Source organism: Oryzias melastigma, linkage group LG20 (genome assembly GCF_002922805.2).
Source record: "Oryzias melastigma strain HK-1 linkage group LG20, ASM292280v2, whole genome shotgun sequence".
Classification (NCBI taxonomy): Eukaryota; Metazoa; Chordata; class Actinopteri; order Beloniformes; family Adrianichthyidae; genus Oryzias; species Oryzias melastigma.
In genome coordinates, this window is record NC_050531.1 from 16,892,539 (window position 1) to 16,910,297 (window position 17,759).

A 17,759-nucleotide genomic window follows, 5' to 3' on the forward strand; every position below is an offset into this window, starting at 1 on the left:
ATCTGCGGATTAAGGTCCTTGGGTTTTTAACTTGATACTCAAAATCCTCAGATTGTCCGTTACCTACACCCTCGGCTAGAGCTTAGACTTTGATGGCTTGATAACTGCATGGTGGAGGGAGCAGTTATATTACACAAAGATGAAATCCAGCAGACAATGTTTGGAATTGTCTCTTTGCATAAAACTCTGCTATTTTGTGAATAAAAGAACCTAAACCTCTTCACCCGGAAAACTCAACCATGCGGGTAAATGAAGCCAGTCTTGATCAGATTCCTTTATTGTTGGCTTCATGCGGTTTCATCACATTTGCAAAAAAGCTATCAAAGAATTGCATAGTATTGCTGCAGCTAAGACTACTTAAAGAACATCTGTATTGTTTTTCTTTATCTGGAGGTAGATTTGGGTCACCACTGCCGTGATATTTCAGTAGAATCTCAACTTCTTCATTTCCTTCTTAGTCAGAAGTATGAGTTTGGTCTGCTGTTTTTACACAATGGTGGAACTCTGATCTCATGAGATCTGTCCTTTCTCTGTACAGCATAAAAGCACACACACAAAAAAAAAATCAGCAAATATAGAAAGCCTTAACCCAGAGATGAGCCACTGCAGGCCTTCGAGGGAAGGTGTGTCTGCGTGATTTCGAGATGTCCAAGCCCTACTCTTGACTGATTCCCTGTTTCAAGGGTGCCCAGCCAATCAAAAAATGCCAGAGCAAAATATGCTGGAAAACATGCAGGAATTTGGCCCTTAAGTTCACCATCCCTATGTTAAGCAAACGAACAATCAATTTAAGTTTGGTGAGAAGTCCTTAAAAGGTGTTTGTAGTTTGTCATTATCTCACCATTATTCTGATCCCAATATTTTTCCAGACTTCATTTTGAGATATACAATATTAAACCAGAGGTCGACTGCCTAAAAGTTAAAGGTTCTGATATATATTTTCCTCTTCTTCAAATTGTTCTCCACCAAAACTTTGATAATCCTCCTCACTGGGTTTGCCATATTTATAATTTGCTTTCTTCTTAGGATTTTCACTTTTAACACTCACACATTTTGTACCAGGTCGTGAACCAGGTTTTCCATGATTTATACCCTTTTCAAAGACTGGACCTCCATAATCATTTTCAACAGGTTGATGGAAATGTTCAGTTACATTCTCATAGTCATCGTCATCATCACTGGTTCCTTCATCCTCTTCATCCATTTCCTCCTCTCGACTTTCACTTTTAGCACTTATGCACTTTCCATGAGATCGTGAACCAGTTTCCGGATAGTGAATATTCACATCAAATACTGGGTTCTCATAATCATCTCTGTCTTCATCTTCTGATTGATTTGAGATATTTGATGGAATGGATTGCCCATAAAAATCTTCATCAAATTCTGCATTGTCTTCATCTCTCTCTGTGGAGGTTGCTGGAACACAAAAAAAACACAAGTTAAAGGACCTGTGAACAAACTGCTGTACTTTAAATGTATCATATTTTCAATATCACAGACTTTGAGTTTGGAAGAAGACCGTTGGATGTCTGAGTTTTCTTCTCCTTTGGACCAGACAGACCGGGACCGAGATGAACAGCAGCAGAAGAAAAATTCCGCCCGATACCAACAAGCTCAGCAGCAGCAGGGAGTCTGGAAGAGAAACATTTTTTAGCTCAAAACAAATCTAGATTAATTTAAGCACATGAGTATGGTTTTCAATAAATTTAACCCAAATTCAAAACCTGATCATTTTGCCTGAGCTCAACTTGCTCATTTAGATTTAGAAAAACAGTGAAGCACACACAGCCTTGTGTAATACTAATCTGCACTGAGTACATGTTCAGTACATGTATGTTGTAATTGCACATATACAAAAAAAGTCTCTGTATTTGCAGATTCTGCATATTCGCAGATGTTTACGGTCCCTACAGCCCTGTTTACACTTCAAAGCAATCGATCATCGCATCACTACGACGATGAATCGCTTGAAAGTATAAACCAGCATTAACCCCCATGAACAAGGGGGGAAACTGTAGTTTATTCTATTTTTTTAATTTTGTGTTTATTGACTTTGCTGCTGCTTTGAATGTGTGAATCATTTTACTACATTTTTAAATCGTCATGATGATTATTTTTAAATCAGAACCATGTTTCTGCCCATTGGTATCATGCATTAGATGTGATACATGTGTTGCAGTAAGCATTCGTGTGAATATGCTGTTTCTTTTATCCCCAATTATAGATACCTAATCATTTACTGTCAAAGTAAAAAAAAAAAAAAAAAACATTAAAGTACAAAAAATGAAAACTTTTTAAAAATAAATGGATTCAATTTTACTTACGTTTAACAGCAACAGTGATGAGTGCTGACTCAGGAGAAGTAAACATGTGTGAAGAAGTGGTGACCACGTACACACAGCTGTAGTTACCCTGGTGTTCAAACTGTGCCGCCGGAAAAGTAAAGGTTGCTGAATTGTTGACTGCTGAGCTGTTTCTTCTCTTGGTGTCACCGGAAAAGATGAGAAAGAATCGACCCTGAGGAGATTCAGGTGTAATGGAGCAGGTGAAGGTAAAGTTGTAACCCCTGGTGATGTCCGCTTCGCCAGGACCCCAGACCGACTCCGCACCCGGAGATGTCAGTGAGATATTGGGCATCTGCAGTGACACTAAAACACAGAGTACACGATTAAGACAATAAACCTGCAACAATTTCCAGCATCCCACCTACTTCCGGGGGCTCACCTTACTCACGGGCTGTGAGACACTCACTGATATAAGCCGTGACTCACGGAGCCGTGAGCTGCAGCTCACAGCTTACAGAACGTGGGCTGGAGCCATCTAAAAGCTTCAATGCAATTTTATGCTATGGATTGAGCATCTTGTTAGCCTGGAATTTTGTCACTATATATTTTCCCGTAGCTTTAATTAGTTTTGTTGATAAAATGAGGGGATATGGGACAATAGTGGCTCAGGGTGTCACAGCTGACGGGCTGTCACTGCTGGTGTTCCTGCGGAATCCACAGATTAAAAGACTAAAGTACTAATATTTGATTAAAAATGTATTTCTTTATTGAAATAGCGTGGTATAAGTGGGCCATTATCCTTTGAGATGTTTATTATCAGAAAAGAACTGAAATGAACCTTCTGACGCGATAAGATATTTGTGTTGTCATTTAAAGGAAGGGCGACTCAAGCTTTTAGAAAACGTGGTAGAAACCTTCAGACGAGAGATGCAGCTGCAGCTGTGTGACAGTTTGAAAACCACATGAAAGTCGGCTACAAAAACAAAAATAAAAAAGCAGAAACAAATGTTCTTCCCACAGTTGTGCAGGAGAGACTTGATGAGGAAGGAAAAGGTTTGTTCAGTAAAAGCAGAACTATTCAGAGTTCAGATATTTAGTTTCATTGGCAGAGTAACAGTGAAATCCATCAAAGCTTCTTTTGGATCTAAAATCATAACAGAGAAAATGATTGAGGTGGATGAATACATTTTAACAAAAGCTGAAACAAGCAAAAAAAAAAAAAAAAGAATCGAAAAAAATAGGAAATTTCAAAATGTTACTAAAATCAAAGGAGAAAACAGCTCAAATCCCTCCAGTATAATACGGGGTAATTAGACCTCCACCGTAAAAAAATGAAACAAAAGTTCAGAAATTTGCTTCATTTTAAAACATTAATTCTCCTCTTCTTTTCCTTTGGGCTTTCCCCTTCAGGGGTCGCCACAGCGAATTAGTTTCCTCCATCCAAGCCTGTCTTCAGCATCCTCCACTCTAACACCAGCCACCTTCATGTCTTCATTCACTGCATCCATAAACCTCCTCTTTGGTCTTCCTCTAGACCTCTTTCCTGGCAGCTCTAGACTCAGCATCCTTCTACCAATATATTCACTGTCTCTCCTCTGAACATGTCCAAACCATCTCAGTCTGGCCTCTCTGACTTTATCTCCAAAACCTCTAACATGTGCTGTCCCTCTGATGTATTCATTCCTGATCCTATCCATCCTGGTCACTCCCAAAGAGAACCTCAGCATCTTCATCTCTGCTACCTCCAGCTCTGCTTCCTGTCTTTTCTTCAGTCCCACTGTTTCTAGTCCAAACAACATGGCTGGTCTCACCACAGTCTTGTACACCTTTCCTTTCATTTGTGCTGAAACTCTTCTGTCACACATCACACCTGACACTTTTCTCCACCCATTCCAACCTGCTTGCACTCTCCTCTTCACTTCTTTTCCACACTCTCCATTACTCTGTACTGTTGACCCTAAATACTTAAACTCCTCCACCTTCTTTATCTCTTCTCCCTGTAACCTCACTCTTCCACTCTGGTTCCTCTCATTCACACACATGTACTCTGTCTTACTGCGGCTAACCTTCATTCCTCTCCTTTCCAGGGCAAACCTCCACCTCTCTAACTCCACCTCCACCTGTTCCCTGCTCTCACTACAAATCACAATATCATCTGCAAACATCATAGTCCATGGTGATTCCTGTCTAACCTCATCCGTCAGTCTGTCCATCACCATTGCAAACAGGAAGGGGCTCAGAGCTGATCCCTGATGTAATCCCACCTCCACCTTGAACTCCTCTGTCACCCCTACAGCACACCTCACCACTGTCTTACAGCCCTCATACATGTCCTGCACTGCTCGGACATACTTCTCTGTCACTCCAGACTTCCTCATACAATACCATAGTTCCTCTCTGGGCACTCTGTCATAAGCTTTCTCCAGATCTACAAAGACACAGTGGAGCTCTCTCTGACCTTCTCTGTACTTCTCTATCAACATCCTCAAAGCAAATGTTGCATCTGTAGTGCTCTTTCTTGGCATGAAACCATACTGCTGCTCACAAATGTTCACTTCTGCTCTTAGTCTGGCTTCCACTACTCTTTCCCACACCTTCATTGTATGGCTCATCAGCTTTATTCCTCTGTAGTTACCACAACTCTGCACATCTCCCTTATTCTTAAAAATGGGCACCATCACACTTCTCCTCCATTCCTCAGGCATCTTCTCACCACCTAAGATCCTGTTGAACAACCCGGTCAAAAACTCCACTGCCATCTCTCCTAGACACTTCCATACCTCCACAGGTATATCATCAGGACCAAGAGCCTTTCCACTCTTCATCCTCTTCAAAGCCCCTCTCACTTCACCTTTACTAATCTTTCTTACTTCCTGCTCCACAACCGTCACCTCTTCTACTCTTTGTTCTCTCTCATTCTCTTCATTCATCAACTCTTCAAAGTATTCTTTCCATCTTTCCATTACACCACTGACACCTGTCACCACATTACCATTCCTATCCTTGATCACCCTAACCTGCTGCATGTCCTTCCCATCTCGATCTCTCTGCCTTGCTAGTCTGTACAGGTCAGTCTCTCCCTCCTTACTACCCAACCTAGCGTACAAGTCATCATAAGCTCTTTGTTTGGCCTTTGACACCTCTACTTTCACCTTACGCTGCATCTCCCTGTACTCCTGTCTACTCTCCTCAGTCCTCTCAGTGTCCCACTTCTTCTTAGCTAGTCTCTTACTCCGTATACACTCCTGCACCTCCTCATTCCACCACCAAGTCTCCTTATCAACTCTCTTTCCTGATGACACACCAAGTACACTCCTACCTGTCTCCCTGATCACATTAGCTGTAGTTATCCAGTCATCTGGGAGTACCTCCTGACCACCCAGAGCCTGTTTCAACTGTTTCTTAAAAGTCATGCAACAATCTTCTTTTTTCAACTTCCACCAGTTTGTCCTCTTCTCTGCCTTTGCCCTCTCTTTCTTCATCTTCTTCACCACCAGAGTCATTCTACACACCACCATCCTGTGCTGTCTGGAAACACTCTCACCAACCACTACTTTACAGTCACTGATCTCCTTCAGATTACACCGTCTACACAAGATGTAGTCTATCTGTGTGCTTCTACCTCCACTCTTATAGGTCACTCTATGTTCCTGTCTCTTCTCAAAGAATGTATTCACTATCGCCATTTCCATCTTTTTTGCAAAATCAACCACCATCTGTCCTTCTACATTCCTCTCCTGGATACCAAACCTGCCCATCACCTCCTCATCACCTCGGTTTCCTGCACCAACATGACCATTGAAATCTGCACCAATGACAACTCTCTCATTTCCAGGGATGCTCATCATCACTTCATCAAGATCCAACCAGAACTTCTCCTTCTCTTCCAGCTCACATCCTACCTGTGGGGCATACCCACTAACAACATTGAACATGACACCCTCCATTTCTATCTTCAGACTCATCACTCTATCTGACACTCTTTTTACCTCCACAACACTCCTAACAAACTCCTCCTTTAGGATAACTCCTACTCCATTTCTCTTCCCATCTCCACCATGATAGAACAACTTGAACCCTGCTCCTAAACTTCTAGCCTTGCTACCTTTCCACCTGGTCTCCTGGACACACAGTATGTCTACCTTTCTCCTCTGCATCATGTCCACTAACTCTCTACCCTTTCCTGTCATAGTTCCAACATTCAAAGTCCCAACTCTCAGTCCAACACTAGTGACTTTCCTCTTCTCTCTCTCCCTACGAACCCGCCTTCCTCCTCTCCTTCTTCCACCAACAGTAGTCCAATTTCCACCGGCACCCTGTCGGTGAACAGCACCGATGGCGGTCGTTGTTAACCCGGGCCTCGACCGATCCGGTATGGATTTCGTAGGTCTGATTCGCATATTTGATTTGGCAAGATTTTACGTCGGATGCCCTTCCTGACACAACCCTCTGTATTTATCCGGGCTTGGGACCGGCACAATGAGACCCTGGCTTGGGCCCCCTCGTGACTATTTATTCTATTAAATAAATTTTTTGAGTTGAAAAAAATTTTAGTTTGATAAATAAAAAAAATTAAAAGTAAATTACAGAGCATTTGTTAAATGATGCAATGATTCACTTTTTTCAGTGTATGGATATTTTCCTCAATGGAAGTATAAATAACATCTGAGACAGTGAGAAATGGAAAACCGGCACATTTCATTCTGAAACTTTATATTGTTTCTTTGATTAAACTCCAAATTCTTTTTTGTTCATTGCCCTAAAAAAGATCTTAGACTTTTAAGTTTAAACTTCCAGGTTTTGCCTCACTTGTGGATTTCGCTTCGGTCCGAGCTGTTCGCAGTGCTTGCTGTTGGCCCAGTGGGGCCAAAATTTTTAACATTCAAATTTTTTCTGTGTATGAAAAATTACAAAAATAAAGACACTTTTTCAAGTGGCCAGACAGGTTGTTTTTTTCATTTATGTTTTTAACTGCAAAAATCTATCTGGCGGGGTCTTTCCCTGGGCCACCGCCTTGTGGGACACGCCAGGAACACCTGTCCAGGGAGGCGTCCAGGACCAGGTGCCCGAGCCACTTCAACTGGCTTAGCAGTGCTGACCCTCATCCTCAGCTGCAAACCGCTTCGATACATGCTGGAGGTCCTGGCTCAAAGAAGCCGATAGAACAACATCATCTGCAAAGAGTAGATGATGTTGTGCAGATGATGAGAGATATCTAGTAGGTATCTCTCGACCTCTGGAACAAGCTTAGGCTCCTGGGCTTATTTTCAAACCCTGTCCTTCGTCAGTTTATGGTTACAAATGAATTAGAATTTGACTTTTAACGAAGAACAATAATCAAAACCATCAGCATTATAAATATCGTTAATCATACAAGAAACGTATTTTGCTACATATTTTCAATAGTAAAATAATAAAAAAATGCAACAAGATAAAACGTTTTTTCTTTTTCAATTACACACTTTAAGCGTCTTACAGGTACAAGTGTAGCTATAGTGTTAAACAGTAAAAAAAAAAAAGTATCACAAAGTTAACAAGGCTGAAACTTGTTTGGAAAGAGTTACAAAGCTTCATATTTCACACTTGTACATCAACAGGTTACGCCCGATCTGTAGATACACTAAGGTTAAAGGGCAAAACTCAACTTTTTGATGGATCATAAACCACAGAGAAGGAACTTCTAACTTGCTAAAGTGTAACCCTATCCTTTTTTAAGCTCATTTCAAATAAGATTTAAAAAAAAAAAAAAAAAAAAAAAATGGAAAAGCTACTTTACAAAGCAAAGGCAAAAATTTGTGCAAAAGTATTGTATTAGGACTTATCTTTACGCTTTACGGTATTTTAATTTCTCATAAAAAAAAAAAAAAAACAAAAAAAAAACAACACTTTTTTCTCACCTGTAACTCTCAAACTAAGTGGGTAACTTTGGGATGAAGTGAATGTTTGACCAGAAGCTGTTTTCTCATACTGACACCAGTACGATCCGTCATGATCAAAGTTCACTTTGGAGATGGTGAAGGTTGCAGTGGGGCTAGAAGAATTTTGAATCTGTCTAATCGGACTTGAGCTACTGTGGAGAATAAATGTTTTCTCCAAAAGTTCAGCTGCAGTGGAACAGGTGATTCTGACTTCACGACCCCAGGAGACCTCTCCAGCAGGATCCATGGAGATGTTGGGGTTCAGGAGACTTTCTGTAGAACGTTTGGGTAAAGAAAAGTATTTGCTGATGTAGATTATTTTGACACGAAATAAAGAATACTTTTAGCAGCTGTTTTCATATAATTATCTTTCAGTCTTCTATCTTCATTCTCTTAAAGTTAGGATAAACTCAACTGTAGACATAATCACTAAGAATTTCTGTCAATAAGGCTGACATTCTGCTAAAGATGATTGCATCTCTGATTCTCAGTCCTCCACAGTAACATGATTAGGAACAGCAATGGATTTTTATAAAACTTAGAATAATGAAGGAGCGCTACTTACCTGAACAAATGACTCCAGCATCTTCACCGTGATTACAGTTATGTGTCTCATAGCCTCTATGACTACAATTAATCAATGAGATTTCACTGCCTGAACATGCCACATCATCCAACCAGATTTCACCTGATCCTTGACCAAAATAAGCTGATCCAGGAGCTAGACGAGCTGTCCCACAGGACAACTGTCTACAGACCACTTTGGCATCGTTTAGATCCCAGTCATCATCACAGACTGTTCCCCAGACTCCATTATGTTTGACTTCAACTCTTCCAGAGCACCGAGTCGATCCAGACCCAGCCAGCCTGATCGGACCTTAAAACACATCATAAAAATGTTTGTCCAGCATTAGTGAGTTTTTTTCAGTCTGCCTTTATCTTTGTTTATTTAAAGTTAGGGTGAGTTTAACTGAAGACAATGATCCATAGGATTTTCTGTAAATATGACAAACATTCTAGTCTAGAAATTGTTCAGAAACTCAGCTAAAGAGGTCTGCAGAAGATGACTGAACATCAAACTCTGAGTCTTTTACTCAGCAGAATGTGAGGAACAGCAAAGGATTTTCATAAAGCTCCAAATAATGTAGAAGGTTTCCTTACCTGAACAGATGACACCAGCATCTTCTCCATGATTACAGTTATGTGTCCCATAACCTCCATGATCACACTTTGTTAATGAGCTTTCAGTGCCTGAACATGCCACATCATCCAGCCAGATTTTGCCTGATCCTTGACCAAACTGAGCTGATTCTGTAGCTTTAAGAGCTGTCCCACAGGACAACTGTCTGCAGACCACTTTGGCATCGTTTAGATCCCAGCTGTCATGACAGACCGTTCCCCAGACTCCATTGTGTTGGACTTCAACTCTTCCAGAGCACCGAGTTGATCCAGACCCAGCCAGCCTAATCGGACCTTAAAACACATCATAAAAATGTATGTCCAGCATTAGTGAGTTTCTTTCAGTCTGCCTTTATCTTTGTTTATTTAAAGTTAGGGTGAGTTTAACTGAAGACAATGATCCATAGGATTTTCTGTAAATAAGACAAACATTCTAGTCTAGAAATTGTTCAGAAACTCAGCTAAAGAGGTCTTCAGAAGATGACTGAACACCAAACTCTGAGTCTTTTACTCGGCAGCATGTGAGGAACAGTAAAGGATTTTCATAAAGCTCCAAATAATGTAGAAGGTTTCCTTACCTGAACAGATGACACCAGCATCTTCACGGTGTTCACAGTTATGTGTCCCATAACCTCTGTGACGACAATCTGTTAATGAGCTTTCAGTGCCTGAACATGCCACATCATCCAGCCAGATTTGGCCTGATCCTTGACCAAACTGAGCTGATTTTGTACCTTTAAGAGCTGTCCCACAGGACAACTGTCTACAGACCACATTTGTATCATTTAGATCCCAGTTATCATCACAGACTGTTCCCCAGACTCCATTATGTTGAACTTCAACTCTTCCAGAGCATTCAGTCGATCCAGACCCAACCAGCCTGATTTGACCTTTAAACGCATCACAAATGTGCTTTTTTTAAAGTGACAGAGTTATGAGGAAAATGAGACAAGAGAAAAGACTGACCTGAGACAAATGAACTCCAAAGACAAAAGACTGAAACATTGAGAATAAAGCAGTGTGTTAGAGGTAAAGATAAACAAAAAAAAATGTGCCAAAGTTATTCAGAAAGTGATATGTAGAAAAAAATACTTACATAAAGTCAGAAGATGAAAGCTTGGGTGAGGTTTGCTGAGCATGGCTGATATAAATCTGCCGTGTGACCAATTTGAAGAGACAAAGAAGAATGAAACACTTAAGAGAAGCACAGTAATTTCTTGCTGCTTTTACAGAAGCTTCCTCTTTCTGAGAATGCTTCTCGTAGCTTTTATTCTCTTAAAAACATGGTGTGATCTGCCTCTTAAATGTTTGCCAGATTTGCATGAACTTTTTATCAGTGGACTAATAGTCATATGAATTTTAAATGTAACAAATGTAAATTTGATATAGTATTCAGGGGATTTTAATTGTTATTGTGTGAATGCATTCAATGCATTCACACTATTGAGATTCTTCATTTACGTTTTCTTCCGTACGTTATATGACACGTAGAAACTCAAGCACACTTTAAGCGATTTACACAATCCTGGTATCATAACGTTCAGCTCGTTAAGGACATTACTGCTTGTATTATGAGTAGTTGTGCACTTTACAGTTTTTGCGTAGTTACACAATTTGTGCGTTTTTTCAGCCCCATTATAACTAATAAGATTTTTTTTACAAATTCCTGCAAATTACACACTTTATGCAATTTGAAAACATTCAGCATGTCCAGTTGTTAAAATTCATGCAAGTTACACAAAATTACACAATTTAACACAACTTTACACAATTTTACACAAATTTGTGCAAATTTGAAGCAAATTCAGCATTTTATGCAATTTTAAACATCCAGCATGTTCAGGAAATTCATGCTTTTACTACACATTATTACAATTACACAAGTTACACAAATTTAACACAACTTTACACAACTACACAATTTTACACAATTTGTGGAAATTTTAAGCAAATTCGGCATTTTATGCAATTTTACACATCCAGCATGTTCAGGAAATTCATGCTTTTTACTAGGTATTGTGAAATTCACAGAAGTTAAACAAAATTACACAATATTACACAACTTTACACAATTTTAGACAATTTGTGCACATTTTCAGCAAATGCAGCATTTTATGCAATTTAAAACATCCAGCATGTTCAGGAAATTCACGCTTTTACTAGGCATTGTTAAATTTAAACAAGTTACACAAGTTTGCTGAAATGGCAGGGAGACACATCAGATGACCAACAAGCATTCTATTGAATTTTATACTTTTGTGGCAGACACTAAATTAAACAAACTTGCCTGATATGATCTGTTCTACTGCTAAAGAAAAGTAGCTATCTTAAAAGCAACATAAACTTGAGTTTGGATAACTTTATCCTGAGTTAACTTCAGGGTAGAGTGACCCATTACCATGTTTAGTTGTTTATAAAAAAAAAAGAACTGTTCCACCTATCATTAGAAAAAGTGAAATTGTATTCTTGTTTATGTGTCTATGTGCGTTTCAGGGTAAAAGACAGAAGATCAGGTCCAGGTAGAAACGCTCAGTAATGCAGGCAAGGTGGCACAAACAATACTTTGCACTGAGTGTGGCTCTGTGTGCTTCTTACAGAAGCAGGTGGGTAATTATCTGATTGGCGACAGCTGAGCAGGAACCAGGAACTGTGGGCTGGGGCTGCTGGGAGATGAAGTTCAGTCAGTTCTCTGGTGACTGTTCCCATTGGTGACCAGAGGGAGAGTCAGAGCTCTGACTCCTGAGACCACCTTCAATGTAAACATGCCTAGGAAAGCACAAGGGTTACATGATTCAAACTTTGTGGGGCCCACAAAAAAATTTGAATTCAGATCATTCATTTGTTTTTTGTTTGTTTTTGCTTTTGTTTGTCTTTGATGTTATATACATGCATTTATGTGCAACGAAGTACGAAAAGTTATGGAAATTCATGTTTGTTGCCACACATAACACACCGAGATGTGCATTACCCTTATGTGAGTTCAAGGCTAAATGTTTCTGCCATTCTCCTTCAATGTTTATGGTTAAAAGGTATTCCGTTTTATTTGAATAACTTAGTTTTTGAAATAACTTTGGAAATATACATTTTTTTGTTTATTAAGTGTATAATAAAACACATCAAATAAACTTTTTCCATGTAAAATGTTTAGTAATTAATTACAACAATCTGAAATAAACATAAATCAAATAAAGAACATATTGTTAACCCTTGTGCTCTCTTATGGGGTCCAGATGGCCCCACCCTTACATTGAAGTGTTAGCCCTTCACAACTCACAAGTCCTAAGACTTCCATTAAGAAATAGACAGTTATTTCTTAGTCGTTTTATGTGTCAGAATAACCATTCTTGCTTTGATGCATTTTTCCTAGCATGTTCTAATTCCAATTTTATTAAAGATCTTTTTTTCAGAATCAGTTATTCAGGGTATAAACTGATCAGAGATTAATCAGATTCCTAACTGTTACAAACCTAACCCTGACAGCTGCACACAGTGGGACCAGTCGCAACAAGTACCACCCTCTAAGACAACCAGGACGAAACATTAAACAGCCGAAAGCCCGATTTATAGATTAATGCCAGTTTATTCGACTCTCTCTCAGCTCAGCCTCCTTCATGTCAAACGGGAAAAAGGTGACAGCCCTCCAATCAGCTGATCGGCTCCAGCCGTCCCCCCTCTCAGCTGTTACGAATCACTGAAAAAGAAAAAAAAAAAAAAACAAACAGAAAAAACAAACAAGAAACCAGAAAAAACCGTAACACTAACTAAGATCATGTGGTGCTTGCTAGCCCCGCCTCAAACATTTGATTGATAGATTATATCGAGCCACTTTCAGTGGAAGGATGTGGATTTCGAACAAGCCAGAACAAGCCCACACATGATTGGCTACAGTAGTTCCTCCAAAATCCGACTCAAACTAATTGCTGTCGATGGGTTGGACTCGGCTGCAACATGGTGGTCGACGTATTGTGGCAAATGGTGAAAAGACACTTCTTATCTTCAAGGACGTGAAGCTTTATTCACTCATGTGCCAGCTAACTAAAAAGCTGGGCAAGGGCAACTTTTATATATGAACATTCAGACCACACCCCTAGCGGCCGTGAAGCCTGGTGGGTGTCTACCTCAAAGGTCAAGGTAACACCACTGCAACAGGAAGTGACGGCGAAGGCTCTTGCCTGACTTCACGAGGGTTGGAGGTCAGATGTTTTGTTCTGGGGGACCTCAACATTTATTATGTCCAGTTTTTATATGGTTTGTTACTGTTGGACACCGGTCTCAACTAGTAGCTGAGCTCCGATCCACCCATCTTACCTGGGTTGTGGAGACGCCAGGGGTCTGCGGTGTTTGTGTTGCAACCCAGAGCAGTGATGGCCAAGAAAAGAGGATTGGATTTAGCATTTAAACTTTGTGCGCTGGTATAGCTAACAAGCGCTAATGAAATGTGTGCTTTTGTAGCAATACAATAATCAAGCTTATAAAAAAAAAATACTACTTAATAGTAAGGTAAGGTAGGTAGAGCATGAGCAGGGCTGGAAGTAGACTCCAGGCAAAAGGCTGAGGCTGGTGGCGTCACTGGTAGGTTCCTCCACAGGAAGGGATGGCCGTCTAGGGCAAAGTTCCGCGGAACAGAGGCAGAGGCTCGTGGTGTGACTGCTGGAGAGAAGACCAAGCTGGGGATCTGGGTTGAGGCTGATATTAGCGACCACTCGTGGTAACAGATTCCTGAGGGTGAGTAGAAAAAGCATTAGACAGAGTCCTGACAAATACGTGGCAAGACTGTGACTAGACGTGGTGACCAACTATGCACCATCAGGGGCAACGGACTGGCGAGGAATGATGATCCAGGAGCTCCTTAAAAAGGCAGACGAGGTGATGAGGTTAGTGGTCGCAGCTGGGGATAATCAGCAGCCCGGTGGAGAGGAGAGGGGGGAGGAGACTGATAGAGGCACCATGATAGTACCCCCCCCACAAAGACTGCATCCAGGCGGTCAAGGGCGGCGATCCGGGTGGGCACGGTAGAATGAGATGAGATGAGCGAGGGATCCAGAATAAAGGAACGGGAAATCCAGGAACGCTCCTCAGGACCATAGCCACCAGGAACTGGAATCCGCGACCCCGGCGACGGACGTCCAGAATCCGGTCGACCACGTAGGCAGGGGCGCCGCCGATGATACGGGTGGGCGGTGAGGAAGCGGACGGCGTGCACAGAGGACTGTCCCGGACTGGCTTGACCTGAGAGACATGGAAGGACGGGTGGATCTTCAGGGCTTTGGGCAGACGGAGACGGACACAGGTAAGGTTGATGACCCTCTCGATGACGTAGGGCCCGATGAATCGGGGAGCCAGCTTCTTCGAGGATGCCTGAATGGGGATATTACGTGTGGAGAGCCATACCCTCTGACCGGGTTGGTAATCGGGTCCCACCACCCTGCGACGGTTGGCGATCTGGCAGTTGCTCTCCTTGGTGCAGAGGAGAGTGGCCTTCGTCTGAGTCCAAACGCGTTGGCAACGCTGCAGGTGGTGTTGGACAGAAGGCACTGCCAGATCCAGTTCCTGAGAAGGAAACAGAGGTGGTGAGTACCCGAGGGCGGCCTCAAAGGGGGAGATCCCGGTGGCGGATGCAGGGTGAGTATTATCAGAATACTCTATCCAGACTAGGAATTGGGACCAGTCCTGGTGGTTCTGTGCCGCCAGACAGCGGAGAGCTGCCTCCAGTTCCTGGTTGGCCCTTTCTGCTTGGCCATTAGACTGGGGGTGGTAGCTGGAAGTAAGACTGACTGTGGCCCCCAAGGCCGAACAGAAGGCCTTCCAGACTTGGGACGTGAACTGTGGGCCACGGTCAGAAACTATGTCAACCGGTATCCCATGGTGGCCGAAAACATGGTTGACCATGAGGTTAGCAGTCTCAGTGGCGGTAGGGAGTTGAGGAAGGGGAATAAAGTGGGCCATTTTAGAAAGCGGTCAACAACAGTGAGGATGACTGTGTTACCGTTAGACGGGGGAAGTCCGGTGACGAAATCCATGGCCAGATGGGTCCAGGGGCGGCTGGGAGTGGGTAGAGGATGGAGCAGACCAGGAGGAGAAGAGGATGAAGATTTAGAGCGGGCACAATTAGAGCAGGCTGCAACGTACTCATGCAGGTCTTTCTGCATGGCAGGCCAATGGAACCTCTTTTGGATGCGGCTAAGGGTCCGGTGTACTCCCCCATGGCAGGCTAGATGTAGGCATGTCCCCAGGAGATGACCTCGGAGCGCAGGTCAGCTGGAACAAATAAGGTATCTCTCGGGACAGGAGGGTGGTCACTGACATTTTGTAGGGCTTGGAGTACCTTGTTTTCTACCTCCCAAGTAAGGGAGCTGATGATGCAGGTAGATGGCAGGATATTGAAGGGGGTGTGTTCCGAGGGGCTGCATTTCCAGGACAGGGCGTCAGGCTTGACGTTACGGGATCCGGGTCTGTAAGTGATTGAAAAATTGAAGCGGTCAAAAAAGAGACACCAACAAGCTTGCCTGGAGTTGAGTCTTTTGGCGGAGCGGAGATAGGCCAGGTTTTTGTGGTCGGTCCATACGATGAACGGCTGCTCAGCTCCCTCCAACCAATGACGCCACTCCTCCAGCGCCAGCTTGATTAATGCTGCTTTTAGTTGATCTTATGTGCTTATTTATTTGTTTTAGTGGTTATATTTTGTGTTATTTTTATATATTATGTTATTTATTATTTTATTTTGTGAATTTATTAATATTTTCAATAATATTTTATGTCTCTTATTTAAACATTTACTATGATTTTAAACCCAGTGTTTCCAGTGGGTTCTATCATATCAGGGCTGCTGGCTTGGTCTGGGGTCGTTGCCGTGGTTCTCGCCCTTGCTGGGGCGGCTGGAGTCCTGCACTGCAGCCTCACAGCTGTGGAGTGGACTCCGTGGCTGTCCCGGTCTGGGTGGGCGCCATGGCGATGTTCCTTTGACTGAGCTGGTCCCTGGTATGATAGAATCCTCAACACTGTTTCCTCACAGCAGAGTCAAGCCTTAAGTTTATTTTACAATTCTCATTTATAAGTCATTTTTATAAATATTCATTGTGTGTGGGATGATGAGTTGTATGTGTTGGGGGGTGGGGGTGGGGTGGGGGGAGTGAAGGTTTTCTTTCTGTATATGTTTTTGTTTTTAATGTAAAGCGCTTCGAGCTGCGCAAAGTATGAGAAGCGCTTTTTTATAAATAAAATTTGATTGATTGATTGATTGATAGCGAGTAGCTCCCGGTTCCCGACGTTGTAATTCTGCTCAGCAGGTGACAGTTTACGTGAATAGAAGGCACATGGTTTCAGTTTATCGGTGGAGGCTTCCTTTTGGGAGAGGACTGCCCCTACACCCGAGTCTGAGGCGTCCACTTCGACGATGAATTGACGAGACGGGTCGGGTTGGATGAGGATAGGGGCATTGACAAAAAGGCTCTTTAATTTGTCAAAGGCGTGCTGGGCTTCGGTGGACCAGACGACGGGACGGTTAATAGACGTGAGACGAGTGAGGGGGGAGGCAATGCTGCTGTAGTCCCTGATGAAGCGTCTGTAAAAGTTAGTGAAGCCCAGGAATTGTTGAAGTTTTTTCCTGTTTTCAGGGGGTGCCCAGTTGGTGACAGCCTCAATCTTGGAGGGGTCAGGACGAATGCGACCGGCCTCAATGATATAACCTAGAAACTGGACGGTGGACACATGGAATTCACGTTTCTCGTGCTTGACATAAAGTTGGTTTTCTAACAGTCTTTCAAGTACCAGACGTACATGGTGCTCGTGTTGAGCCTGATCGTGCGAGTAGATGAGAATGTCATCAAGGTACACAAAAATGAAGCGGTTGAGAAAATCTCGAAGGACGTCATTTACCATCCTCTGGAAGACTGCCGGGGCGTTGGTGAGGCCAAAGGGCATGACCAAATATTCGTAGTGCCCTAGGGGGGTGTTAAAGCCAGTCTTCCACTCGTCGCCATCTCTGATGCGAACCAGGTGGTAAGCATTACGAAGATCTAGCTTGGTGAAGATGTGGGCTCTCTGCACGGAGTCGAAAACTGAAGTGATAAGAGGCAGAGAGTATTTATCTTTGACGGTGATCTGGTTTAGTTCGCGGTAATCAATGCATGGCCGAAGTGTTTTATCTATTTTTTCCACAAAGAAAAATCCCGCCCCTACGGGGGAGGATGGTCCAAGGGTCGGATGTGACCTAGAGCGAGCGCTTCCTGGATGTACTGCTCCATAGCTGTTCTTTCGGGCCCTGATAAATTAAATCGCCTGCCCTTGGGTAAGGGGGCACCTGGCAGTAGGTTGATCTCACAGTCATAGGGCCTGTGGGGGGGAAGAACGCTGGCCTTGGTCTTGCTGAACACCGCCT

The 17,759-nt window shown here is 42.6% G+C and overlaps 1 protein-coding gene across 1 annotated transcript; it reads right to left on the bottom strand.

Annotated features, from left to right (window-relative positions):
* Window positions 1-271: 271 nt before the first annotated feature.
* Window positions 272-9,075, bottom strand: LOC118600231 (Fc receptor-like protein 3). The gene is made up of 4 exons (XM_036217361.1): window positions 8,183-9,075; window positions 2,325-2,648; window positions 1,501-1,632; window positions 272-1,416 (listed from the first exon to the last, which is right to left on the bottom strand). The coding sequence occupies exons 1-4, from the start codon at window positions 8,448-8,450 to the stop codon at window positions 920-922; spliced, it is 1,221 nt and encodes a 406-aa protein (XP_036073254.1). The 5' UTR covers window positions 8,451-9,075; the 3' UTR covers window positions 272-919.
* Window positions 9,076-17,759: the final 8,684 nt, after the last annotated feature.